Here is a 27,102-nt window from a genome sequence, read left to right as displayed (position 1 = left end):
TGGCTTTTGGGTAACTGAGTAAACTCCCTGTTTTTTAAGTAGATAATACATTTAACTCAGTAGACCCATGCCAGTCTGTATCTTTATCCCCTTCTAAACTTCCTTTCGCTCATACAAGTGTATTATAAAATGTTCCATTGCTGCTGTTTTCTTTTTACTTTTGCATTTCTAACACCACCCCTAATCGCACTCTGCAGCCCCTTCAGAAAGAATCACCTTCCCTTGTAACATAGAAGCAGAGTTACCCATTGGTTGTGCCTGCAAATGTGGGTCTCCTTCAGGCCCTGCAGGCTTGTGCCAGCGCTGCCCAGAGGGAAGAACCGTGCACCTCTGGAGTCTCCATCGTCACTGTCCCGATTGGGCCCTTCACTGAAGAAGTTCATCCAAGTCTTTTCCAGTTTCTCTGACCTCCAATTTGTCTTTCTTCTGGGCCAGGAATATTCCCTATATTCATAGGCTGCAGTTTGTTCAGCCATTCCCTTTGGCTCCAGTTTGTAACAACAAAGAGTGTTGTTATACATCATTTTCTACATATGGGTCCTCTCTTCTCTCTTGGCTGCCAGAGGCTCCTGAGAGCCTCTGATCCCTACCACTTGGATGGGGGTAGCCGGCTTTGACCGGCTGTTTTTATAATAGTTAAAATAAGGTAAACTGAGTCACAAAATTCTGAGCACAATCAAATTATTGGTAAAGCACAAATCTACCAATAAATAGGATCTCAGCTTCCCTAGGAAGACCCCAAACAAAGGAGATGGTTTTCTTCCATAGGTTTTGGGAAGCACAGGACAAAGAAGAAAACCAGGTAAGTGAAGACCACATGAGTGGTTATTGAGCCAAGGTGCAGGGAACAGTGTGGTTGCTTGGAACTTGGGTCATGAGAGGCTGGCAGTGACTCCCTCCTTCCCCCCATGACTAAGAAGTATTCCTCGTTTGAGCCCAGCTACAAGGTCAAAAGATGATGCAGCCAACCTCTGGACACAAAGCAGACATCCTGGAAGGACAGCTTGGAGATGGAAAGACATGAGACCAGTTCCTTGGTGCCTAGACAGAGCCTAATTCCTTGAGGCAAGAGGACAGGATTTCTGAACTGTATTCTTTACAGCGCAACTGAATTCTTAACTAAATTCAGACACAGAGATCTGTGATTTGGGCAGTTCTCCACTACATACCACAACCAAGTACACATCCTTGGGGAACCACGACCTCATCTGTTTGGATAGATGTTTGCTTGCTTACAGCTCACGCAGACCATGTGGGAAGTTTTCCACAGTGCCCTGGCCCCAGGGTATCTCCCCCCACTCAGCCAGCTCTGAGGATCCTGTTCTGTCCTCCTCCAGTGATCTTCCAGCTCTTCCATTCACTGCCTGCCTCCAAAGCACCAGACCTCTGCCTCCATGGTCTCAGGACGTTATTATTGAGGCTGACCAGGCGAGTGTTTGGACTCAGTAACTTGCTGCCTGCTGCGTGCCTGGTTAAATTAAACAAAACTCTTCCCCCACCAATGTAGTCCTCAGCACTCTCCAGCTGCCCCATTTCATTGCTGGGCCTCTTTCTCAGCAGACATCCCCAAGACAGTATCACCTCTTTGATTTACTAACCAGGAGAAACCCTTCCAGTACTCTTGGGACCCAAGAAGCTCCTAGATGCTGGCAGAGCCTGGGAACAAACATTTCCATCCAAAATAAAGTGCTTTGTTGGTTAAAAAACAATTTACTGTAAATAGGATTGCTCCTTCTGCCACCCAGCTCATCCACAGTGAGGATGCCATGGACTGAACTGAGGAGAGGGGATGGACTTCATTTCCCCTGCCTCCAAGAAGTGAATCTGGTTGGTGTCCATTTCTCTTCTGGGTTGTTTGTCTTCCACAGCCCTGGGAGTTTGAGGCTTAGGCACTCTGACTTCTTGAGGCTTCCTTTGCCAGGCTGGTGGGTTGTACCACCCCCTACAGGCCTGGCTCCAAGGCCATTTCTGGGAGAGAGGATAAAAGAGAGAGAGCGGAAAAGAAGAATCCTTCCTTTTTCACCCATTCAGCCATGGCATCTTTGTTGTGAGTGGTCTGGGATCATCGCCCTCTGGTTGTATCAGATGAAGAGTTGCCAAAAAAGTGTTGGACTCAGGCTCCCCAGTGGTAAAACTGAAAACAAATTAATCTAAGCAGGTTGCCCTTTCAGTGGTAGGGTGGCAGGAGTCAAAGGCCTCCGTGTTTCTTGAGTTGCTTTATTGAATTGTTGTAGGGAGGCAAAACTCCTTTTTTGGTCATCTTGCCAATCTTATTGTGTGAGGCAGAATCTCCTAGTCCTTTTAATTATTTGTTTTGTGGAACATTTTTTCAAATGATTGTTGATGGCCTGAATTTCTTCTTTTCCGTTCCTTTCAGTAACCATTTTTGAAGTGCTGACTACATGCCAGACACCATGTTAAGTGCCAGAGATACAAATAATAGTAAAAAAGACACCCCTGCTCTCAAGAAGCTTACATCTAAGGGGAGGGGGAACAGTACACAGAAGGAAGCTGAAAAGGGGCGAGGGCTGGAGGGGAGGCAAGGAGGTACCCGAGCAGAGGTGTGATGTTTGTGGAGCTGATGAGCCTGCCAAGCACTGAATCCCCTCCAGTGGGAGGCTCAAGGAGTTGGTATTCCACTATCCAGCCCTCCATCCAGAGAGGAGCTGAGAGCAGGGGAGAGGCCAAAGCCAAGGTGGGGGTCCTTTCAGCTGATCCTCTTATCCTGGGGGGAATGGGAGTGCACAGTTCTTGAAGTCAGAAACCAGGATGATACATGTTGGACATTCAGTGTTCAGATAGATGAAAAGAATGATTCTGGGACTTCAGCATCAATCTTTCAATAAATATTAAGTCTATGCTCTCTGCCAGGCACTGTACTAAATATTGGGGATCCAAAAAGAGAGAAAATACAGACTTTGCCCTCAAGGAGCTTACAATTGGATGGAGGAGATAACATACAAACAAAGTAAGATACAGGATAAATAGATAATTTGGGGAGGGAAAGCATTGGAATTAAGAGAGATTTTAGTTGGGACATAAAGGAAGTCAGAGAGATTAGTAGTTAAATGTAAGGAGAGAGAGCATCTCCAGGCATGGAAGATAGCCAGAGAGAATCCCTGAAGTGGAGAGATGGAATATCTTTTGAGGACTGCCTCTTCAAATGCTGGGAACAGTTCCTTTTTTTCTGTGTTTGCATCAGTTCCCTATATTTGAATTTTAGTCCTTTATTAAAGAAATTTGCCATAAAGGTTTTTTTTCCTCAGTCATACTGTTTCCCATATAATTCTAGTGACATTGACTTTGTACAAAACTTTATTTTTATGTCATCAAAATTGTCCATCTTATCTTTTAAGATTATCTCTTTGTGTGGTCAAGAACTTTCTACCACCCATAAACTTCCAAAACGTATATCTTTCCTTTATTCTTTTGTTTGTTCATATGTTCTTCTATATCTAGGTCATGCTTCCCTTTTTGAGCTTAGTAGGGTATGTGGTGTGAGATGTTGATTTTTATGTGTTGGGTTTTGCAGTATAAAGGTTTTTATAATTTTCACATAATCAAATTAATTTTTTTGTCTCCTGTAAGTTCTTTGTTGAGAAGGCAAGAATTTTTACCTTTCTAGGATTGTTAAAGACATTCCAAAATCTATTTTAAATAATTATTTTGAATACTTAGGTTAGTGATTCATTTGGAATTTAATATCATATATGCTGGGAGATAAGGATTTAATTCTATTTTTTCCATATTGATATTCAATTTTCCTGGTAATCTTAATTGAAAATGAATTTCTTTCTCATAGTTTTAGAACAGTTACCTATTATGTGTTTTTAGTTCCGAGTTGTCTAATTGTTCCTTTCATCTTTTTTTAAAATCCAGGACCAGATAGTTAAAAAAAAAATTATTATATTATAGAAAGCTTTTTTTAGACTTTAAACCCATCTCATTAATGTTCTCTCTCTATTGTTAATACAAGATTTCAGGGATATAAATTTATCTGAGTACTGCTTTGATCACATCCTATAAATTTTGATGTTGCATTTATATTGTTGTTATCCCTAATATGTAGTATTTTATTGTTTTTCTAATTTGACCTTTAACTGAAAAATACACTGAATTTTTTTGGTCTCCATTTAGACCTCCATCTTTTGATCAAATTTCCTTTGTTAATTATAATTTTTATTGCATTTTAATCACATTTTTTATTTTAAATTCTTATGATAATGAAATTCAGAGACAAAAGGAAGTTTTTAGCAAAGTGAAAGGCTAGCTCTAATGTTCTCTTCAGAGAAAATTAGAACACTTTAAAGAGTGGCTGAATTGGTTTCATATTGTACCCTAAGGCAATAGAAAACACTTCTAGGGTTTTTAAACTATTCCCAGAGGTGAGAGCAGAAGGACTGGAAGCTTTTAATAATCCCAACTTGCTCTTATTGGGGAATTCCTCATCTTGAAGACTCTAAGATCCTCACAGGGATTTATCCTTCTCACTTTGGTGCCTTGGACTGAAGGTCAATAAATGAGAGAGTAACCATAGAAGATAAAAAGTTTAATTATAATCAGTTGGTGGGCATTTGCCAGGTGGATTGCAAAGGCCCCAACAAATGGAGTGCATCTGTATGCTGCGTTTTCCCTAACCTTAGGGCAATATTTCAAGTCAAAAGGAAAGCTCAAGCTGGCTATCAAGTGAGACTGAACAGTCACTTTCCTTCTTTGGGAAGTTATACTGACTGAATCATCAAGTGCTTTAACCTTGGAGTCCAAGGAGTTGCTAAAGATGAAGTTTCTTCCAGTGGGTTAAGAGTTTTTTCTGTAGTTAATCTTGTCAGAATATTCTGGGTAGGCAGGAATCTCTAAAATAATGGATGCCTTCAAGATAAAATCAGTTCAATTTTCTTATTGTTGCCAATTTGGAGAGGAGAATAAAATACATCCTGATGGTCTATTTCTGTTTCAAAACCGTGGGCCTATATTTAGCAAATATTTTCCCCAAATTCCTTGTACACAGACTCATCTATTTCCTCTATAGTCTTGAATACACAGGGCCCTTATTTTAAAACAGTAGCTAGGTGGAACAATGGATAGAGACCCAGGCTTGGATCCAGGAATTTTTTGTTGTTCAGTCTTTCAAAGTATAACTCTTCATGACCTCATAGACATGTGATAACAAACCTATGGCATGTGTGCCCAAAAAGGCACAAAGAGCTCTTGCTGTGGGCACACCTGTAATTGCTCTCCAGAGTTTGTTACTAGAAATTGTTAGAGTTGTTCCCCTCCCCATCTCCATGCACTTGATGACATTGCTTACTTCCCTCACCCCTCTGCCCAGCAGCCAATGGGAATGCTTCCTCCCTTCCCTGTCTGGGGTAAGGAGGGGGTGGGGGCACATCCATCACTGAGTCTTTTGAGGGTTAGGATAGGGATGTGACCCATCACTCTTGTCTCTAAAAGGTTTGCCATCCCTGACATAAACCATGGCCCTTCTATCTTCCTCTGAATCTTGGAGTGTGTCTAAGCTCATGCTTGTTGCTTTCATAACTCTTTCCTTCTCATCTTCTGCCCATCCCCATCTCTTTTTGCCTTCAGTCTCTCCCAATATCAGAGTCTTTCCCTTTGAGTTCTGTCTTCTTATTATGCAGCCAAAATATTTAAACTTTAGCTTCAGTATTATGTCCTTCCAATAAATAGTCTGAATTAATTTCTTTAAGCTTTGACTTATTTGATCTCCTTGCTTTCTCAAAAGTCTTCAAAGGAAAGAATTTATGACCAAAAGAGAGATAGAAAACATTATAAGATATAAAATGAATACTTTTAACTATATTAAATTTAAAAGGTTTGGTGCAAACAAAATCAATGTAACAAAGATTAGAAAGGAAACAACAAACTGGCAAAATATTTTATAACAAATGTTTCTGATAAAAAGCTAATTTCTCAGCTATATAGAGAATGAAGCCAAATTTATACTAATACAAGCCATTCCCCAATTGACAAGTGGTCAAAGGATATGAACAAGCAATTTTCAGATGAAGAAATCAAAGCTATCAATAATCATATGAAAAAATGTTCTCACTCAATCTTGATTAGAGAAATACAAATTTAAACAATTCTGAGGTATCACCTCACACCTATCAGATTGGCCAACATGACAGTGAAGGAAAGTGATAAATGTTGGAGGGGAGATGGCAAAATTGGGACACTAATACATTGTTAGTAAAGTTGTGAACTGATCCAACCATTCTAGAAGGCAATCTGAAACTATGCCTGAAAGGCTATAAAACAGTGCATACCCTTTGTCCTGGCAATACCATTACTAAGTCTGTACCCCAAAGGGTAAAGAACCTACTTGTTCAAAAATATTTATAGCAGCTCTGTCATGGCAAAGAATTGGAAATTGAGGGAATGTCTATCAGTGGGGAATGACTAGACAAATTGTGGTATATGGTGGTGATGGAATACTATTGTGCTATTAAGAAAAGATGAGCGGGATGACTTCAGAAAGAGCTGGATAGATCTACATGAACTGATGCAGAGTGAAATACAGCAGAACCAGGAGACCATTGTACCCAGTAACGGTAGTATTATATGATGATCAGCTGTGATAGACATAGCTACTCTCAGTAATTACACTGACCTGGGACAATTCTGAAGGTCTTATGACAAAGAATGTTGTCTACTTCCAGAAAAAGAACTGTTGGAGTCATTTTTAATATTAGTTTACTTATGCCTTTATTTTGGTATTTGTGTTTTATATGACAATGGCTAATATGAAAGTATGTTTTGCATTATAATACATGTATAATCCAGATCAAATTGCTTACCATCTCTGAGGAGGGGAGGGAGAAAATTTGGATCATATCACTTCAGAAAACATGTGGGAGGCAGCTGGGTGACTCAGTGGATTGAGAGCCAGGCCCAGAAATGAGAGGTCCTAGGTTCAAATCTGACCTCACCCACGTCTTAGCTGTGTGACCCTGGTCAAGTCACTTAACCCTCGTTTCCTAGTCCTTACCACTGTTCTGCCTTAGAACCAATACACAGTATTGATTCCAAGATGGAAGGTAAGGGTAAAAAAAAATATGTGGAAAAATTATTACATATAATTGGGAAAATAAAATGTCTTTTAAAAAAAGTCTTCTCCAACACCACATTTCAAAAGTATTTATTTTGCTGTACCCAGCTTTCCTTATAGTTCAGCTCCCATTGCCATCCATTACTACTGGAAAAACTATAGCTTTGACTATATGGATCTTTGTCAGCAAAGATGTCCCTGCTTTTCAGTATGCCTTCCAAATTTGCCCTAGTTTTTGCAAGGAGCAGGAGACTTTTAATTTCATAACTGTAGTTGCTGTTTACAGTAGTCTTTGAGCCCAAGAATATGATGTTTTATTGTATTTGTATGTTTGCTTCTCCAAACTCTTGTAGATTTAAAAAAAATCAATATTTTCCCCCAATCACATGTAAAAACAATTTTTAATATTAAAAATTTTTTAAATTCCCAAATTCACTCCCTCCTTTCCTACCTTCCTTCCCTCATACCTCTCCTCCCTCCCTAAGATGGTAAGCTATCTGATTTAAATTTTACATGTGCAATCATGTAAATGTGAAATCATACATTTTTTCATGTTAGTAATTTTGTGGAAGAGAGAACAAAAAAAGAAGAAAGAAAGATAAATATAGTGTGTTTCATTCTGTATTTGGACTCTATCAATTCTTTCTTGAAGGGCTAATGGTATCTTTCATCATGAATCTTTGAGACTGTCCTTGAATCATTGTATGATTGAGAACAGCTAGGTGATTCACAGTTGTTCATCAAAAAATATTGCTGTCACTGTGAAAAGTTTTCTTTTAGGTCTGTGTACTTCACTTTGTATCAGTTCATATAGGCCTTTCTATATTTTTCCAAAATTATGCCACTTGTCATTTCTCATAGCACTATGCCACCACTTATTCAGCCATTCCCCAACTGATGGACAACCTCTCAATTTCCAATTTTTTGCTACCGCCAAAAGAGATGCAGTAGACATTTTTGTAACTCCTTACCAATCAATTGGTCCACATTCAGTTCTAACAGCTGTTTCTTGACCTTCTTACAGGTTCTTCAGTAGACAAATAAGTTATGATTTATTTACTCCCATCTCTCTGAGGACTTGCCCCATTTTGTGGTGATCCATAAAGTCCAAGGCTTTATTTAGTCTAGTCAATGATACAGAAGTAGAAGTTTTTCTAGAACTCCCCTTGCTTTCTCCATAATCTTGCAAATGTTGGCAATTTGGTCTCTAGTTCCTCTGACTATTTGAAATTCAGCTTGCTCTTCTGGCCATTTTTGGTTTATATATTGTTGAAGCTTAGCATGCAGAATCTTAAGCATGACCATGCTGTCATGTGAAATTACTCCATCACTCTGTAATGTAAACCTTAAAATTTTATATATCAGTCTTTTAAAGTGATTTCCTTGTCACAGTAATTGGAACTTTCTTTGGTATTGCCCTTCTTTAGGATTGGGACATAAACTGATCTTTTTCAAATCTACTGGCCACTCTCAAAGTTTTCCAAATTTGCTAGCATATTGAATGTAGCACTTAAACAACCTCATCTTTTAGGAATTTAAATAACTGAGCTGGAATACCCTCACCTCCACTAGCCTTATTGTTAGCAACACTTTCTAAGGTCCACTTCACTTCATTCTCTAGGATATCTGATTCCAAATAACCACATCATTGTGGTTTTTTGGGGTCTTCTATATATTCTTGCCACCTCTTCTTAAGACTTGACCACTTTTGTCTTTTTTGTGGGCCCATTTTTGCATGAAACAGTTCCTTGATATTTCTCACTTCCCTGATGAGATCTCTTATCTTTCCCAATCTCGTTCTCTTCTATTTCTTTGTATTATCTCCTTATCTTTGTAAAATCTTTGTAAAATTCTTTGTAAAAATCTCCTTATCTCTTCTTGCTTTTCTCTGGAATTCTATATAGTTGGGTAGCTCTTTCTCTTTTGCCTTTGATCACTTTCCTTTTTTCCTTAGCTATTTATAAAGACTCATCAGATAGCCATTTTGCTTTCTTGCTCTTCTTCTTTTCTTGGGGATGTTTTTGGTTGATGCTTCTTATACAGTATTGTTGACCTCTGTCCATAGTTCTTTAGGTATTCTATCTACTAGATTAATCCCCTAAATCTAGTGTCATTTCCATTTTGTGTTCATAAGGGGTGACCAGGGCCACAGTCTGCTCCAGGTTTTGTTTTAATTGATTGTTTGGAGCTTCTCCACCTTTGACTGCAGAAACCAGTCTGATTTTGATATTGACCATCTGGCGATGTCTCTGTGTAGAGCTGCCTTTTGGGTTGTTGCAAAAGATTGTTCAGACCAGTGAGTTATCTTGACAAAATTCTAATTAGACTCTCTCCTGCTTTATTTTGTACTCCCAGGCCAAACTTGTCCGTTATTCCAACGATCTTTTTATTTGCCTACTTTAGCATTCTAATCTCCTATCCTTTTTGGTGTTCTTTACAGAAAATGTTGTAGGTCTTCATGGAACTGATCAGCTTTGGCCTCTTCAAGTATCAGTGGCTGGAGCATAGACTTGTATTACTGTGATGTTGAATAGTTTTCCTTGGATTTGAGCAGATTTAATCCTGTCATTTTTGAGATTGTGGCCTAGTACTGCTTTTCTCACCCTCTTATTGACTATGAGGACTCCTCCATTTGTCCTGAAGGATTTTTGCTCACAGTAGTATATATATATAATGATCACCTGAATTAAGTTCACCCATTCCCATCCTTTTAAGTTCCCTGACCCCCAAGCTGTCAATATTTAATCTTTCCATCTCCTGTTTGGCCATGTCTAGCTTACCTTGGTTGGGAGCTAAGAAAAACCAAGTTCAAATTTGGCTTCAGACACCTACTAGCTGTGTGATCCTGGACACTGTTTGTCTCAGATTCCTTATCTGTAAAATGAGGGCAATAATATAGTACCTACTTCTGAGCAGGGTTGTGAGGATCAAATGAGAGAATTGTGAAAATAATTGTAGAGTGTTTAGTGCTTAGCATTATGTAAATATTAGCTGCTATTAGTTATTATGAACACTTTTGCTGCCCTGGTGATGCTGGACAGTTGGGAATATGAACAACACAATCTCCAAATAATCAGTATTGAGAGTGATATAGAGGACAATGGAGAAATGGGTGGTCCACATAAGGAGGCTGCAGGATATTTGTAATAATCTACATGAAAGAAGTGATCTGGGGCCCCGGGGTGACAAAGGCAGGAAGGGATCCCTGCTGCCACACAGTGACTTTTAGAAAAGGACAAGTTAATTCGATCTGTGTTGTACTGTATTCTTATTGATCTTGTTAAATGTTTCCCCATGACGTTTTAATCTGGGGAGTATCTGACACGTGCACTGTAGGGAATATTGCACAGACCCAGCGGTGGTGTGATGATGGGGCTGATGGGTACCTTGGCCTTACTCACAAAATGTAGTAATTACTGAGACCTGAGCCACTGCCAGAGCCCTGTCCAGGATTCCAACTGTAATGAATGTATTTCTAAGGGGGAAGTTGTGAATGGGTAGGGTAAGAAATTCTATTGCTGTAATAAGGGATTCCTATATTGAACGAGATGACCTTTATTTGTGTACTTTAACATTCCTGCCTTTCTATGAAGAAAGAAAAACTGTGAATGAAAGAAAATATGTAAAAGAAAAACAGCCATTCTGGAGAGCAAGCTGGAATTTCCTATTGTTTAAAAAAATGCCTTAGAAACAATTTTTAACAATTGTTCTATGATAGTTCATAATCTGGATTCTATCCCCACTCCCTTCCTTGCCCCCCCCTCCTTGAGACAGTAAATAGTCTGATAGAGGTTATATCAATGCTGTGATGCAAAACACATTTCCATATTCCTCATGCTATGACAGAAGACACATCACACATACAAGAAAACAACCTCATGAAGAAAATAAAGTGGGCAGCAGCACATTTGGATCTCCGCCAGTTCCTGTCTGGCTGGGGAGAGCACTTTTCATCCAGAGTCCCAAGGATGATCTTGGAATTTTGCACTTAGTTCGTTGTCTAGTCCTTCACAGTGCTTCATCAACTGTATGCAGCTTCTGATTCTGCTCACTTCATTTTGCATCCTTCATATAAGACTTCCTAGGTTTTTCTGAATCTGTTCAGCATTTCTTATGGCACAATAATATTCCATTAAAAGCATTTACTACAGTTTATCTAGCCATCCCCCAACTCTTTACTTTTATTTTTATTTAAATTTATTTATTTAGAATGTTTTCCCATGGTTATATGATTCATGATCCCCCCTTTGCTCCCCCATCCCTGAGCCCACAAACAGTTCCCCTGGGTTATACATATATCATTGTCCAAAATCCATTTCCATGTTATTCATATTTGCAAAAGAGTAATCATTTAAAGCCAAAATCCCAATCACGTCCCCATTGAACCACATGATTGATCCTATGTTTTTCCTCTGTGTTTCTGCTCCCACAGTTTTTTCTCTGAATGTGGATACATTCTTTCTCCTAAGTTCCTCAGGATTTTCCTGGGTCATTGCATTGTTGCTAGTAGGAAAGTCAGTTACATTCAATTGTGCTACAATGTATTCGTCTGTGTATAATGTTCTCCTGGTTCTGCTCCTTTCACTCTGTATCAGTTCATGGAGGTTCTTCTGGTTCACATGGAATTCCTCCAGTTCATCATTCCTTTCAGCACAATTATATTCCATCCCCATCAGATACCACAGCTTATTTAGCCATCCCCCAATCAATGGACACCCCTTCAGTTTCCAGTTCTTTGCCACCACAAAAAGAGCTACTATAAATATTTTTGTTCTAGTAGATCCTTTCCCCCTATTTTTGATTTCTTTGAGATTCAGCCCTCGCAGTGGTATTGCTGGGTCAAAGGGTAGGCATAGTTTTATGGTTCTTTGGGCATTGTTCCAGATTATTTTTCAGAATGGTTGGATCAGTTTACAGTTTTTTCTTTCTTTGCAGAGAGGCAGTAATGTTAAATACTACATATAAAGGTCATCTAGTTCAATGAATCCCTTATTATAGCAATAGTCATAGTCTGACATTTTCTTGTATGCGATTGATTTTACTGTATCTTAAAAGAAATATAAGGCCATATTTTAATAGTTCAGTTCACTGTATTGATTTGCACAACCCTTTAAGGATGAATTTTCATCTTTTGGGGTCTTTGACAATTTCCTGGGTGTGAAGTGAAATCTTAAGTTATTTTGATTTGCATTTCTCTTACTAATTACTTTGGAATAATCTTTTAGAGAATGTTAATAATTTGTAATTTTTCTTTTGTAATTTGTAATAATTCTATGTACAAGTACAAAGTGCTTGTACATATTCTTGGATGATAGTGTTAGTTCTGTTAGTAATCTATTCTGCTAATAGATAATCATGTTATCTCTCTTCAATTTGATGATTACCTTTAGCTCTTGTTTGGTTAAAAAATCTTCCCTGTACATAGCTGGGAAAAGTACCTGATTTGATTTTCTTCTAATATTTTTATGATGTGATGATGGCCCATAGCTATTTTGGCTTATTGTAGATCATGATCTATGGTACTGGTCTAAACCTAATTCCTGATAAAATTACTTTCCTACTTTACCAGCAGTTCTTATTAAATAGGGAGTTCATTTGCATGTGTTTTTTTTTTAGCCTTATCACATATTTGCTGGTTGAATTTAGCTATTTATAATCCAAACTTATATAGCCTGTTCTGAGCTAGTTTTCTATTTTTCAACCAGAATCTAATAGTTTTGATAAATACTATTTTATAGGAAAATATGATGTTTGGAAGTGCCATTCCTCTTTTATTTTTTACTTTTAAAAGCCATTATCTCCCTTGAGAGTCTAAATCTTTTATTTTTCCAAATGAATTTTGTCATTCTTTATAGTTACTTAAAATATCCTCTCAATAATTTGATAGGTATAGCCCTTTCAGTAAGTTTAAAAATTTTTATTTTTATTGTCATGCAAAACAGAATTCCCAAACCCTAAAATAAAACCATAAATACACTGATGTGAAAGACAACTCCAATAGTTCTTTTCTCTGGAGATGGATAGCATTCCCTGTCATGAGTCTTTTTGGATTGTCCCATTGCCAATAGGTCAGTATCCTATTCTGATATATTTTTTTTTATTTCTGCCATATTTGTACATAATTTCTCATATAGTAAACAAAGTTTTTTAATAGAATTTAATGAAGGAATTAGACCATGTTGTCCCCTAGTCAATAAACTCCAGAGGCTCCTATCAGTTCCAGGATTAAATATGAAACCCTTTGTTTGGAGTTTAAGTGCTGTTATTCTTTGGTTTGTCGGTGGCTCATTTGAAAATGTTTGGCCGACAAATTTGGCCTTAAGACACTTCCTAGCTGAATGACTCTGGGTAAGTCACTGACCTCCTTTTCTACTCCTTACCACTTTTCTGCCTTGAAACTTTTCATTAGTGTTGATTCTAAGACAGAAGATAAGGGATAAAAAAAAGAAGAAAAAGAAAGAAAATGCTGGACTAAACTAGACATAGAATGGATGACCAGAGTAAAACTCAATTTTGGGTCTTCAAAACTTGACCTGGATGATCTTTTCAAATAGCTGGTTGAAAAGGTTGAAAAGTGGAGACTAGTCTTTTGGAGTAGCATTGGATCACTTTTAAATGGAAAAAGGCGGGCATGCGTGCAGCGCTGTGAGTGATGTTTGCAAAGTGCTTGGTGCCCAGAAGCTCCTGGGAGCCTCCCCACAGCTCAGAAAGGGAAATTCTACTGGCCATTATTTCTGCCATGTTACAGAGACTAAGGCAATCTGGGAACAACTCATGTGATGTTTCCACTTAGCTGCTGACTGCTGCTGTGACCTCATTTCTCTTTGGTGATTTGGTTTGCTGTTTCATTTTTGTTACTGGGCTAATGCTGTCATTCTGTCCGAAATGACTGACCATCTTTCCTGATGTTTCAAAAATGATGCCTATGGTGTCAGCAGAACTTAAGATCAGAGATGAGACTGAGAGTCATGGCTGAGGGTCTTCGGCTTCTTTGTACTCCTGGGAGAGTGCCACATGTGACCCATCATCCCATGAAACTGGTGGTGGAGGAAGGGATGATGGCCCGTCTGACCATCCTTCTTGTGCCCGATTTATTAAAGAAATCATTGCAGCCAGCCTCTCTAATGAGTATGCACACAACAGAGAGCTTCCTAAAAGAATACAACTTGCTTTACAAGGGCTCAGCAAATCACTTATCATACAGAATCCTATTTAGTATTATCAGAGTATAGTGAACCAAGCTGTCAATGTTTACCTTCCCCATGATTCTCATTTAATAGATCATAGGATTACAGGGTGCCCAACTTGAAGGAGCCTTAAAGATCTTGTTTTGTCTGTCATTTTAAAGAAGAAGAAACTGTAGACCGTAGTATGATTTGCCAAAGCTAGAATTAGAAAAAGCCTTCTTTAAGTTATAGAATTCAAAAGGACTTTTTTTGGGGGGAAAGTGTCAATAGTCATCTTTAAGAAAATGTTGAGGAGATAGATCTGAATTGGGGGTGTTTATTGCCTTTTAGGGCTCATTGCCACTTTAAATTCCCATTCTTTTGTTTTGTTTTGAGTGAGGTCTTATAGTTTAAGTTGTTCCAAAACAGAGGCAACATAATAATCTATTTATTACTTTAAGATTTACACTTTTACATGTATTGTCTCATTCAGTCCTCACAGCACCCCGTAAGATGGGCATTAATAATCTCCATTTTACAGATTAGGAAATTAAGGTTGAATGAGGTTGTGACTAGCCCAGGGTTATACAACTAGTAAATTGTTTGAGACAGAATTTGAACTCAGGTCTTCCTGACTCCAAGTCCAGCAGTTTCTCTCTGTTGTACCACTGAGCTGACTAGTTTGTAGTGTTGGAAGTAGGATTTGGCATTTGATGGCAGAGAACCTGGATTGAAATTAGTTGTCTGATTTTGGACAAAATCAACTTCTTTGGACTTTGTTGGCCTCTAAAACCATTTGTACTCTGTGCCATCAGAAGCCTTTAGTCTGTCTAGCTCTGGTAGGATGCAGGCTCTCGTTGCCTCTAAAGTCACACACCTTCTCTCAGTCTTCATCCTTCTGGCCCATCACCACATTGCTGTTTCACAGCATCTAAAAGCTTGGCTTCTTCTTGAATGGTGGCCCAGCTCACAGGTGGGACGTGCATTTGGGTCTCATTCTGAATCCACACACTCAGAAGTTTTTCTGTTTCAGCCACAAGTCACAGAATTTCCCTGCCTGTGGCCTTGATGGCCCTCAGTTGCACCCACCACGAAAGCCTTTTTTCTTTTGTCAGAAGAGTTGTGATAAGTTGAAAGAGAGACAAGACTTCCCAGCTCACCATAATAGCGTTTCTGTGTTCAAGTGCATGTTTTCCTTTGGCTATGTACTGCCGGAGGCTCAAACTTGTCCAAGCGATACTGCTGCCTCCTCCCAAAGAATATGATTTTGTGATCGCTGATCACTCTGCTGTTCACTCCTTCGCTCTGTCCTGCCTTCCTTCTGGATATGGTTCAGTTCTCCTCTGCCCACTCAGACTGCTGCTGGTGCTGTCCAGGAGCTGAATAGCAAGTTCCCTCCATGTTGGAGAGAATGTCCTGGAGAGTCTCCACAGGGAGAGAGGGCTCAGTCCTGCCCTTAGGAATATAGATGAGTGCTTCAGGAGCTGGGACAGACCCCCAAATCCATTTAGTCCATGCAAGAGTTCCTCCTTAGAAAAATCTGTGCAGCTTTTTTTCCATCCATTTGTTGTCTGCTCAGTCTGATCACTAAATATTCCCAAAATGGCTTTGTGTATATTGACTCTGGTTTATCTCCTGCCTCTCAGTAGTTCAGGAAGTGGGGTTGCCTTGAGAAGTTGTCAGTCCTCCCTCCTTCCTCCCCCAAAGTCTTCAAGCAGATTCTGGGTATGAAATATATTATTGCAGTGGAGATTCTTTTTGTATATGGGTTGGACCAGATGGCACTGAGGTCCCTTCCAACCCTGTAATTCTGTGATCATATGAAGAGAGCATCTCTTCATTTGTATGCTCTCTTATATTTTAATATAAAGTAAAGCGATATTTTTTCCACTTTGTATTTTTGAAAGACTGTCTTCAGCTATTGATATAATCACTGTGACTTTTGATTTTTTTTCATGTTATATTATGCTGATAGCTGTCCTGGCATTGAACCACTTAATATTTTTGCAGGGATATTACCTTCTTATTTATACTTAAACTAATATCAAAATTAATTTGGTTTTCACAATCACACGTAAACTGATGGTGAGGGAATATAGCCCTGTGAATTATGTGTGACATGGAAAGAAATTTGGAATTAAATATTTGCTCAGTATAATTCAGAATTGACTATATTAAATCACTATATCAAATGAAAATTATATCATAACGGTATGTTAACTTCATAAAGAATTTCTGAAATATAACTTTTTGTTCAGGAAAATTTCACCTGATCTCGAAGTTAGGAAGAGTGGAAAAAAGTGTAGAAGCTCATTGTGGAGCTGTACTTGCTGGGAGATGGAATTATGAAGGAACAGCATTGATTACGGGTAAGTTATCTGACACAAACAGTATATATTTTAGAGAAATAAGTTTCATTGATTCTTTTTGTCTCTCCATTCAGTAATTTCCAGAAGGGTACTTCCCCTATAAAATGACTCCTTCTTTTTAACCACAACCTCCAAGCCCCAAAACAATGAAGTAATAAAGACGCAGTGGTCATGTTGGACAACAGATAAAATATTTTGCTCTGATGGTCCTCTAGCCTCTGCTTCATCATCTGCCCTTCCTCCATTGTTGCATCGTGGTGGTCAAGATAGATATGCTTTTGGCCCCATTTGTTTTACCCTGCAACAACCTCTACACATTATCTGTGTTTTTCCTCATTTCTTGTGTTCTTCCTTTCTTACTATACAGTGAAATTCTGTCACAGTTTGTTCAGCCATCTCTGCTGGCTGGGAGCCAGCCACGTCATTGCTTGTTCTTGGATACTACAAGAGTATGGTCGTCAGGGAGCTTGTTTTCAGTAGGGAGGAAACAGCATAGACGGAGACTAGTAAATACAAATGACTGCATGCCTACTTACCAATACTTCAAAATAGAATGGAAAATAAGTAAATACGTGTGTGGGAAGGGTTGGAAGCACTTTTGGCCAGGATGGGCTTGGAGCATTCAGACCAGAGAAGAGCTGTCACCTGTCATGTTTACTATACAAAATAGCATCCATTCATAATTTTTTTCTGAAACACCTATGAAAAACAATAGGCCCGAGGGCATTTTTTTCTTAAACACATTTAAAATATATCTTCTTGTAACTTATAGCCTATATCTGCACTTTATATGAGATAAAAATATTAGCAGCATTTCCACTAAAATAGATAAAAACAAGGATGCCTATTTTAAACATATGTTTTAGAGTATTAAAATTAATTTCAAATACAATAAACCAAGAAAAATAGAAACATTAATAAAAGAAGTGAGGTAAGTTGGTTAAAAAGTTAACCAAGATTTAATGCCACAAAAATTTTGCACTTAAAAATACTGATCACAAAGGCATATTGCTATATTTATAATTCACTACACTAAGCATTTTACATAGGAAGATAATGAAAAGAAAGAACCTTATATTTAGCTAACTCAGCCGCTCACACTCAGGTGAAAAAGAGTTCAGGCAATTTCAAAGAAAAACCTTGATACTGTATATCTGGGAACTGACTTTTCTAACACAAATGTGACCTATAAAAGATAACTAGAGGGGGCAGCTGGGTGGCTCAGTGGATTGAGTGCCAGGCCTAGAGACGGAAGGTCCTAGGTTAAAATTTGGCCTCAGACAGTTCCCAGCTGTGTGACCCTGGGCAAGTCACTTGATCCCCATTGCCTAGCCCTTACCACTCTTCTGCCTTGGAGCCAATACACAGTATTGGTTCCAAGATGGAAGGTAAGGGTTTAAAAAAAAAAAGATAACTAGAAAACCCTATCAATACAAGTAAAAGAAGTTAAAAATAATTAGAGTGAAATTAATGGGCTAGTCAAAATAATAGTATAAAAACCAGTATTCTCCCAAATAAATTAATAGTTTTGACAAAAGAACAGCAAGAATACGAATTGACTTCTTTATAGAACTAGATAAAATCATAGCAATTTGTGTAGAAAAGCAAGGGGGCAAAGATTTTAATTTGGATTTTTTTCTTTCTAAATTTAACAAATATCAAATAAAATGAGCAGCATTCCACATACAAAGTAGAATAGAAAAAGAGGGTTGTTCATTATACTGCAAATCTATTATGTATAGCTTTCCCTTTTCCTTTTAAATCTATAATAAAAGTTTGTTTATAATAAGTTTATTATGAGAGATATGGACACACAGATTTTATGTAATCAAAATTGACCACTTTATCCTTAGCAATCCACCACATATTTGGTCATGAATCTTTACTCCATCCATAATGCAAAGGCATTTCTCCCCCTTGCTGCTTGGATCTCTCTATGATGTGGCCTTTGATAAACTCAGTCACATATCCATCTGCAGTTTAGCCTGGTAGATGGTGTGACTTGTTGGTCTAAACCTAATTTGCCAGACTGCTTTCCAATTTTCCTAGTGTTTTTTTTTTTTGTCAAGTAGTGACTCCTTAGCCCGTTGTTGGCATTTTTAGGTTTATCATCACCCCATTATGTGCACAGAATAGCATGAAATGCCATTAGTAACTTAGGCAGGGAGATGTTCCTGTCTCTCTGCTGATCTGATTCCTAGGTTAGCTTTACTGGTTCTTGAAGTCTTGCTTGCCCTTCCTCACTACTGCTTCCTGTCCTAAATGTTCATTAGACAACCTTCCTCCCAAGTAGTCGAGAGCTTGGTCAAGAGCTAAATTCATACTTATTGGCCTAGAGTTTACAGACTTCATTCTTTTCTTGTTTTGGAAAACTGGAATATTTATCCTTTAACCAGCCTTGTCCATTCTCTGGGATCCCCCTGAGTTGATAGCACGGCTGCCCCGTCACAGTTGCCAGTTATTTCAGATGGACCTGGGGATGTAGTTCTGATGTAGGGCCTGAGGGCCGGAACCTCATCCAAGCAGCTAGTATTCTCACTCCTGACTTATCTGCTGTATCTGCTTCCTGTCATGTATATTTGTGATATCATTTCTGTGGCAGAATTTTTTTCCTTGGCAGAGAACAGAAGAGAAAAATACAGATGAACAGCTGCTCTGAGCATGGGAAATCCTGTAGTGTTTATTGTTGGTAACTTCCAAAAGCCATTTGCCACAGTGGAGCACATTGCCACCTCTTGCATGCAATGTGGAATTAGTCCCTGCACCCAGAATTGTGTTTATCAGTCAGCTGAATCTTGCCATCGAGGGACGCCTGGGAATAGGGCAGTGTCATTGACCGGTGCCATGTGGGCCTGGGGGCAAATGACTTCCCTGATGGGGCTCAGCTTCCTCATCTGTGAAATGAAAACATTGCCTACGCAGCTCTGAATCTAGGATCAGGGCTCACTTTGGATGGGGGAGTTCTGCTGGGAATTGACCTGGTCATTCTTCCTGGAAAAATGAACTGGAGGAACTCAGTCTAGTTCTCAGATTGTGCTCTCCATGGTGTTGGCCTGGGAATTCATTGAGTTAGTTGGTTGGGGTGTGCATTTCACAGACTTGTTGCTGGGTCTGCGATTGTCAAGGAGGAGAGCAAAAGACTGGACTGTGTTTGGGAAAGGAAGAACCCATGTATGGATCAGAAATAGAGACATCTGAGTGTTGAAAGTATCTTCAATGGATTTCAGACCTTCTGGGAATTAGGCAAGCCCTCTATGGAGGACTGCTAGAAGTGCCGGAGAAATGCTGGCCAAGATCTGTACTTGTAGAGGCATGTGCACACCAGTATCACCAGCTTATTAAAGTTGTGACACATTGTAAGAAACCAAATCCAAGTGAAATTGGTGAAACCCAGGCTTTTGCCAGCAAATTAGTAAAAGATTTACGTCTCTAGGTGTAGAAGTACCCACTTGCAGTGAGGCCAAAGGTGGTGGATGACTTGAATTTGAGAGTTCAGAGTCACCGTAAGCTAAGCTGATCTGATGTTGGTGTCAAGTCTGGCACCAAGATGGCGAGTTTCCCTGGATTGGGGGCCATCAGGCTGCCTAAGAAGAGGCAGATCACACCACCTTGGAAAAGTGGAAGAGGTGCTTAAAGCATCTCTGCTTCAAAATGAGATTGGCCTAAGCGTGGCTACTGTACTTCCCATCTAGTCAAAGTGGGGGTGTTGGGGTGGGGAATTAGTAAAAAGCCATCTTTGTACAGTTAATGAAATATATTGCCTTAGCACAGAGCTCTGGTTTCCTCATTCGTGCTTTAAAGTCTTTTTTTCCTAATGTAGATTACTGATTTTTATTATTTAGATATTAACTTGTGACTATTCACAATGAATACTGTGACTATGTTCTTTCAGTGTGTATGTAGAGTGGCAGCTAGGTGGCTCAGTGAATTGAAAGCCAGACCTGGGAGGTCCTAGGTTCATATCTAGTAAGGTAAGGTAAGGGCTTTAAAAAAGTATATTTAGAATTATTCTGAGATTTCTCAATGATGAAAGTTTAGTTATGAAATTTCGGATAGAGATTGGACCTGTGATTTAATTGATAAATCCTCAAGAACAATGATGGTTGACACCTTCTCTACAACTGAGTCTTAAGAGAGTTGCCTAGACCACTAAGAAAGTCAGTGACTCACTTGGGGTCACAAAATGAAATTTAGGTAATGAAATATGTTCAGATGAAATTATTGTTTTAAATGTATTTTGTGGTTCTTTTAAAAGAGATTTTGACAAAAATAATGGTGCTGGAGTTAAAAAAAGAATTATTCATTCTTGTATTATCTTTTATTTATGTGTATATCCAAAATTTTCTTTTAAACATTTGAGGCTACTAGTAACTAAGTCATAATTTTTTACAGTTGGAGAAGATGGACAAGTTAAAATTTGGTCAAAGACTGGGATGTTAAGATCCACTTTAGCTCAACAAGGTAAGTTTTACAACCAATCATATTAATTTTAATTTATTTTTTAAATTGTACAGTAGAATATGGATCATATGACTTTGGGAAACTTAAGTGGAAATTTGTTATTAAAAGAAAAAAATTTTAAGTAATTGTTCAGTAGAAAAGTTCCATAACAGTTTTTAACAGAAGGCAGTAAGCTTGTACATTCAAAGTTTAAGTCGATCTGATAAAAAAAAAAACAATAATTCTCTTTTTCATTTTTTAAACCCTTACCTTCTGTCTTAAAATTAATACTAAGTATCAGTTCCAAGGCAGAAGGGTGGTAAAGGCTAGGTGATGGGAGTTAAGTGACTCAACCAGGGTTACATAGCTAGGAAGTGTCGGAGGTCATATTTGAACTCAGGACCTCCTGTCACTAGTCCTGGCTCTGAGCCACTTGGCTGCCCCTCAAACCCCAGCATATATATCCTTTAATTCTATCAGATAATTCCTCTAAATTGATAAATCCTGGTTACAAAGAACACACATGGTTCATTGCTATTAGTCTAGATATGGAAACAGAGTTTGGTGTGCATATTTGGGATATGTATTATTTTTAAAATAAAAAGTATATTAACCATATTTCCTCTTGAGATTTGCCAGATGATGTTTGGAAGTAATTTTTAAAAAGATCGACTGTAATGGGGAAAGTGGATAGGGACATGGCCCTGTGATTCCACTGATTTGGGGAAATTCCCCCGTTAGTGTAGGCTGGCATCTTCTCAGTGGCTTTGAGCTTGTAGAGGTCAGGTGAGTTGCTGTCACTGTGCACTATACTCTGGAGATAAGGTTTTAGCCCTGGTCTTCCTCACTTGGAAGCCACCTCTGCATCCTCTTGGCCACACTGCATTGGGACTGTGGGGTTTCTATTAGTAAACTGAACAAGGTAGAAACAGATGACTGTATCACCTCTAAGAACATCTATAAATAGGTAGAGAATCCTTGAAAATTATTCTTTTCTGTTTTAATGATTTGGATAGTTTTCCTTAGACACTTCTAATTTCCCTTAAAGCCTATATTCTAATCTCATTGTTCAGCCATTATCCTCAAAGCAAGTGCTGGGTCATTTATGGAAGAGATGGAATTGTCTTGTGTCTCATGCACAGCCTCAGAGCTAGAAATAGATGCCAAGTGTACCCTCTGTGAAGAGATAAAGGGTTAGGAGTGGTAGTAATTTTTAAATTAGAAAGGAGTATGCAACTAGGTGGTGCAAAGAATGGAATGCTGGGAAGATTCATCTTGGGGAATTCAAATCTGTCCCCAGATCCTTGCTAGCTGTGTAACCTTGGGTAAATCACTTAACTCTTTTTGCCCTATTTCCTCATCTATTAAATGAGCTGGAGAAGGAAATGGCAAACCACTCCAGTATCTTTGCTAAGAAAATCTGAGAATGGGGTCACAAAGAGATGGGCATGACTAAAATGATTGAACAACAAAATTATACAAATCATACTTATTGAGGAACATTAAAATTTGGAGAATCATTCCTGAATTTCTTTTGTAGTGGCTCCCTGTTTTTCCACAGTTAGTATCCTGCAGAATAGTAAACTAAATTCAATGAAAAATAGGGTTTTCCATTGACCAATTGCAGGAATGCCATCCTGAATCTGTTTAGGGGTAGGTAGGAGGACAATTTGGGAATTCTAGTCCTGTAGTACCAACAGCATTCTTGATGTAACCAGCTGGATGTAATCATCTCAAACTCAATATTTCCCAAACCAAACTTATTATATTCTTCTTCCCCCCTCCAAAAAAAAAAAACAACAACCCAGCCACACAAAACACAAAACCAGTGCTGATAATACCACCCTCCTTCTAATCACCCTGGGATTTTTTTTCAATAAATGCATGTAGATGTTTTGATGGATGCCCTTTTCCCCTCTCTAGAAATAGGGAGCTATTTCCATTCATTTCCTGAGTTACATCAGGACTTCTTTCCCAATATCTCTCCACTCACAGTCTCTGCTCTAGTTCAGACTCATCACAGTAGCATTCTACACTTGGTCTTCAGTCTCTTCCTTTTTAATCCATTTTCAGCTGCTGAATTGATATTCTTCAAATGACGATCCAACTATGTCTCCCCTCACTCCTCTCACATCTTTAATGGCTGGCTTTTGCCTCCAAGATAAAATATAAAATCTTCCACCTGGCATTTAGAGCCTTCCATAATATGGCACACCTACTTATCTTTCAAGTGTTATTTCGTATTATTCCTTTTGTCTACTCTTTGTTTTAAGTCACTCTCTAGGTATTCCACATCCACAAAAGGCCATCTTCTGTGTTCAGTCTTTATACTCCATTCTTACCTCTGTCTCCCTGAATTGCTAGCTTCCCTCAAAGTGTAGCTCAGTGCTGTCTTCTGCATATAAAGCTTTTCCTGATTCCTTAGTTGTTAACTTTTGTTTCCTCTTGAAACCGCATTGTATTACTTTATAGATAACTTTGTATTTAGGGTATATAATTTGTATCATTCATAGGTATATAAATTGTATCATCAATTATGGAAGTTCCTTGAGAGCCTGCTGCTCTGTTTGGATCTTTGGACTCCCACAACCTACCACAGACGTGCGCAAAGTAGTCCCTAATAAGTGTCTTTTGATTTTATGTTGGTGGTATGTGAGTGGTTCATTTGAGATTCTTCTTGTTTTAGTAGGAAGCAGGCAAGACACATAACCAAATATTGTTTCTTAATTTAGTCAATCAGATATTTAAGTGTTTATAACATTCAAGGTGCTACACCAGGCATTGAGAAGAACATAAAGAAATAAAAACTCTGGACACTTTGTTCCAGGAACTTTTGATGATGTTGAATAGGGAGATATGTGCCAGCTTCTAGATCTAGAAAGCTGACATTACAAGGTAGACCATGTATAGAAATACAGTAAAGATAGCAGATGCTCTGAGAGAGCAGATGGAGGGGAGATCCAGGCCAGTTGGGGTGTTTATGGAAGGCTTTGTGGAAAAAAGCAAGGTTTGTGGTCAAGCTTGAAAGATGGCCAGAGCCTTAAAAGGGAAGGAAACGCGTCTAAATATCAGTGACATGAAGTGAAAGAGCACAAGTTAGGGAAGTTGGCCAGGAAACCATTTTCATTGGGAATGAAGGTTCTAATACAATCATGGAAGATAAGGCTGTTTCCTTTGCATCCTCATCTCTTAGCATGGAGCTTGACACATAGCAGACACGTGATATAAATGTCTGATTGAGCAAGAAGGTTGGAAAAGGAATGTTGGGACCATATTGTAAAAAATACATTGCATGCTAGGTTACTGGAGCTTGGAACTTAGGTTCCAGATTCCTGTCATCATGAGTGATCCAGACAGTTGTAGACACAAAGGAAATAAGTTTAGTAATATTCATGAGGTGCCACATGTATGCAAGGTGGATTAGAGAATGAAGAGGTTTAGACTCACTTTTCTGTGAAGTTCAAGGGCAAGTTTTTCCCCCAATGGTGTGGAGAGAAAGGGTCAGGAAAAGCTTTCTAAAGAAGTTGCCATTTGAGTTGGGCTTTAGAATCAATCACATAGCATTTTATGTTCCTGCTCTGTGCCAGGAACTGTACTAAATATTGAGGCTATAGAGAAAGGCAACAAGCAGAGTCCCTGCCCTCATGGAGCTCATGGAGAGACAACGTGTAAACACATACGTACAAGAAGAATCTATTCAGGATAAATTGGAGACAGTCAATGGAGGGAAGTCACTAAGGTAAAGGAAGCCTGGGAAAGACTTCTCTAGAAGGTGGGACATTAACTGAGAATTGAAGGCAGTCAGGGAAGTCATAGGAGGTAGAACTGAGGAGCAACAGAGCTCCAGGCATGGAGGAAAGCCAGTGAAAATATTCAGAGCCAAGAGATTTGGCTTTTAAGGCAATCTTGAAGGTGATCGCGAACCACTGGAGTTTACTGAGTAGGGAAGTGACATAGAGCTACTTTTTTTAGGAGAATCACTCAGGGCATGACTCCTAGCTTGTGATTCTGGAGGATTGGAAGGAAGATTGTGCCCTTGACAATAATAGGGAAGTTTGAAAGAAGGGAAGGTTTAAGAGAAAAGTTAGCAAATTCAGTTTTGGTCATGATAAATTTAAAGGGTCTACAAGACATCCTGTTCGAAATGTCTAGTATGCAGTTGGGGATGTGAAAGTAGGCAAAGATATATATGAGGACTGGAGGAGTAGATATGAGAATCATCAGTATTGAAATGATGATTGAATCCATGGAAGCTGAAGAAATCACCAAATAAAATGGTATAGAGGGAAAATAAAAAGGTTCCAGCACCAAGCCCTGTAAGATACCTACAGTTAATGGATGAAACCTGGATGGAGATTCCACAAAGGAGATTGAGAAAGAGCATTCAGAGAGGTAGGAAGAGAACCAGGAGAGGAGGGGTAGGTAACCTGAAAACCTGGAGAGAAAAGAGTGTTTAGCAGTGTCGAAGATTACAGAAAGGCCAGCACAGATGAGGATTGCAAAAAGGCCACTGGACTTGGCACCTGAGAGGTCATTGGTAGCTTCAGAGAAGGCAATTCAGAAGCCAGCCTGGAGAAAGTTAAGCAGAGAGTGAGAGGAGAGAAAGCAGAGGCAACTTTTCTAGTTAGCCCATCAAGCCATAAGAAAGAAGAATATAGGATGATATGAGGGGATTGATGGATGGATCAAAAGTGAGGTGTTTATTTGAGGATAGGGAAGACACAGACATGCTTGTAGGCAGTAGAGAAGCAGCCACTGGACAGGGAGAGATTGAAGATGAGTGAGAGAGTGGGGTATGGTAGAAGGGGCAGTCTCTCAGAGAAGATGGGATGGAATGGTGTCACTTCTGCATTTAGAGGGTTGGCCTTAGTAAGGACAAAGGGCCACCTCATCCATCGAGACAAGGGTGAAGGAGGAGATAATGGCAGAAAGCATCTGAGTGATAAGAGTTCAGGAGAAGAGAAGGCGGTGAATAGCTTTAGTTTTCAATAAAATCAGAGATGGGGGCAGCTGGGTGGCTCAGTGAATTGAGAGTCAGACCCAGAGAAGGGAGGTCCTGGGTTCAAATGTGACCTCAGACACATCCTTACTATGTGACCCTGGACAAGTCACTTAACCCCCATTGCCTAGCCCTTACCACTCTTCTGCCTTAAAACCAATACATAGTATTGATTCTAAGATAGAAACTAAGGGTTTAAAATTTTAAAAAAATCAGAGACAAAGTTTTCAGCTGAAAGGGTCAGGAAGGGAGAGCCATGGTACATTTGAGAAGGGATGAAAAACCCTGTGGTAAGTGGGATGGATAGTGAATTGATAATGTAGGTATATAGTAGGATTGCCAAATAGCAGCGAGGGCCCAGATGAATAACAAAAAATTATAGTGGACCAAGTCAGGGTAGTTGTGTGATTTTCTTCACCTTTATTCAGCACCATGTGTGAAGAAGTGAAGACAAGTGGATGGTGGGAATGCTTCAAAGAAGGCAGATTGGATATATGGGATGAGAGAGAATGACAGTTGAGGATAACGCCCAAGTTGTGAGCCTGAGTGACTGGATGGTTCCCTTGACAATAATAGAGAAGTTAGGAAGAGAGGGAGGTTTGGGGAAGATTATGAGTCCAACTAGGGATATGTTGAGTTTGTCTACTGGATCTCCAATTTGAGATAGCTAATGAGATTATGATTAGTTAGAGATATGATAGTGGAGGGTGGGGGGAGAACTTAGGGCTTGACAAATATATCTGAGTCATCTCTGTAGAGATGATATTGGAACCATGGGAGCTTATGTGATCACCAAATGACATGGTGTAAAATGAGGAGAGAAGAGAGCCCAGGAGTTTTACAAGTGATTTTGGAGAGAGATCATTTTAGACACAGGAAAACAACTTGAGATTGCATGGAAGTGGTTTATACTTTGTAGGGAGGGGAAGTTTCAGAGGATTATCTAGGCTGGCTAAAGTGTAAAGTGTATACAGGGGCATAATATGAGATAAGGATAAGGAAATGGGGGGCGGCACCATCTTGTGAAAGGGCATTGATGTCAGGCAAAGAAATGTGAAC

General features: G+C 39.0%; 1 protein-coding gene across 3 annotated transcripts in view; it reads left to right on the top strand.

Annotated features, from left to right (window-relative positions):
- IFT80 (intraflagellar transport 80) overlaps window positions 1–27,102 on the top strand; it is a 99,600-nt gene that overhangs the window by 15,518 nt on the left and 56,980 nt on the right. For all 3 annotated transcript variants that reach the window (XM_056807387.1, XM_056807385.1, XM_056807386.1), the window contains 2 exons: window positions 16,494–16,604; window positions 20,997–21,065. In XM_056807387.1, coding sequence (XP_056663365.1) covers window positions 16,494–16,604; window positions 20,997–21,065 — 180 coding nt within the window. The remainder of the gene's footprint in view (window positions 1–16,493; window positions 16,605–20,996; window positions 21,066–27,102) is intronic.

Source organism: Monodelphis domestica, chromosome 8 (genome assembly GCF_027887165.1).
Source record: "Monodelphis domestica isolate mMonDom1 chromosome 8, mMonDom1.pri, whole genome shotgun sequence".
In the NCBI taxonomy this organism is placed as follows: Eukaryota; Metazoa; Chordata; class Mammalia; order Didelphimorphia; family Didelphidae; genus Monodelphis; species Monodelphis domestica.
The sequence above is the reverse complement of the archived record's forward strand: the minus strand, read 5'-3'. Positions and strand labels throughout refer to the sequence as shown.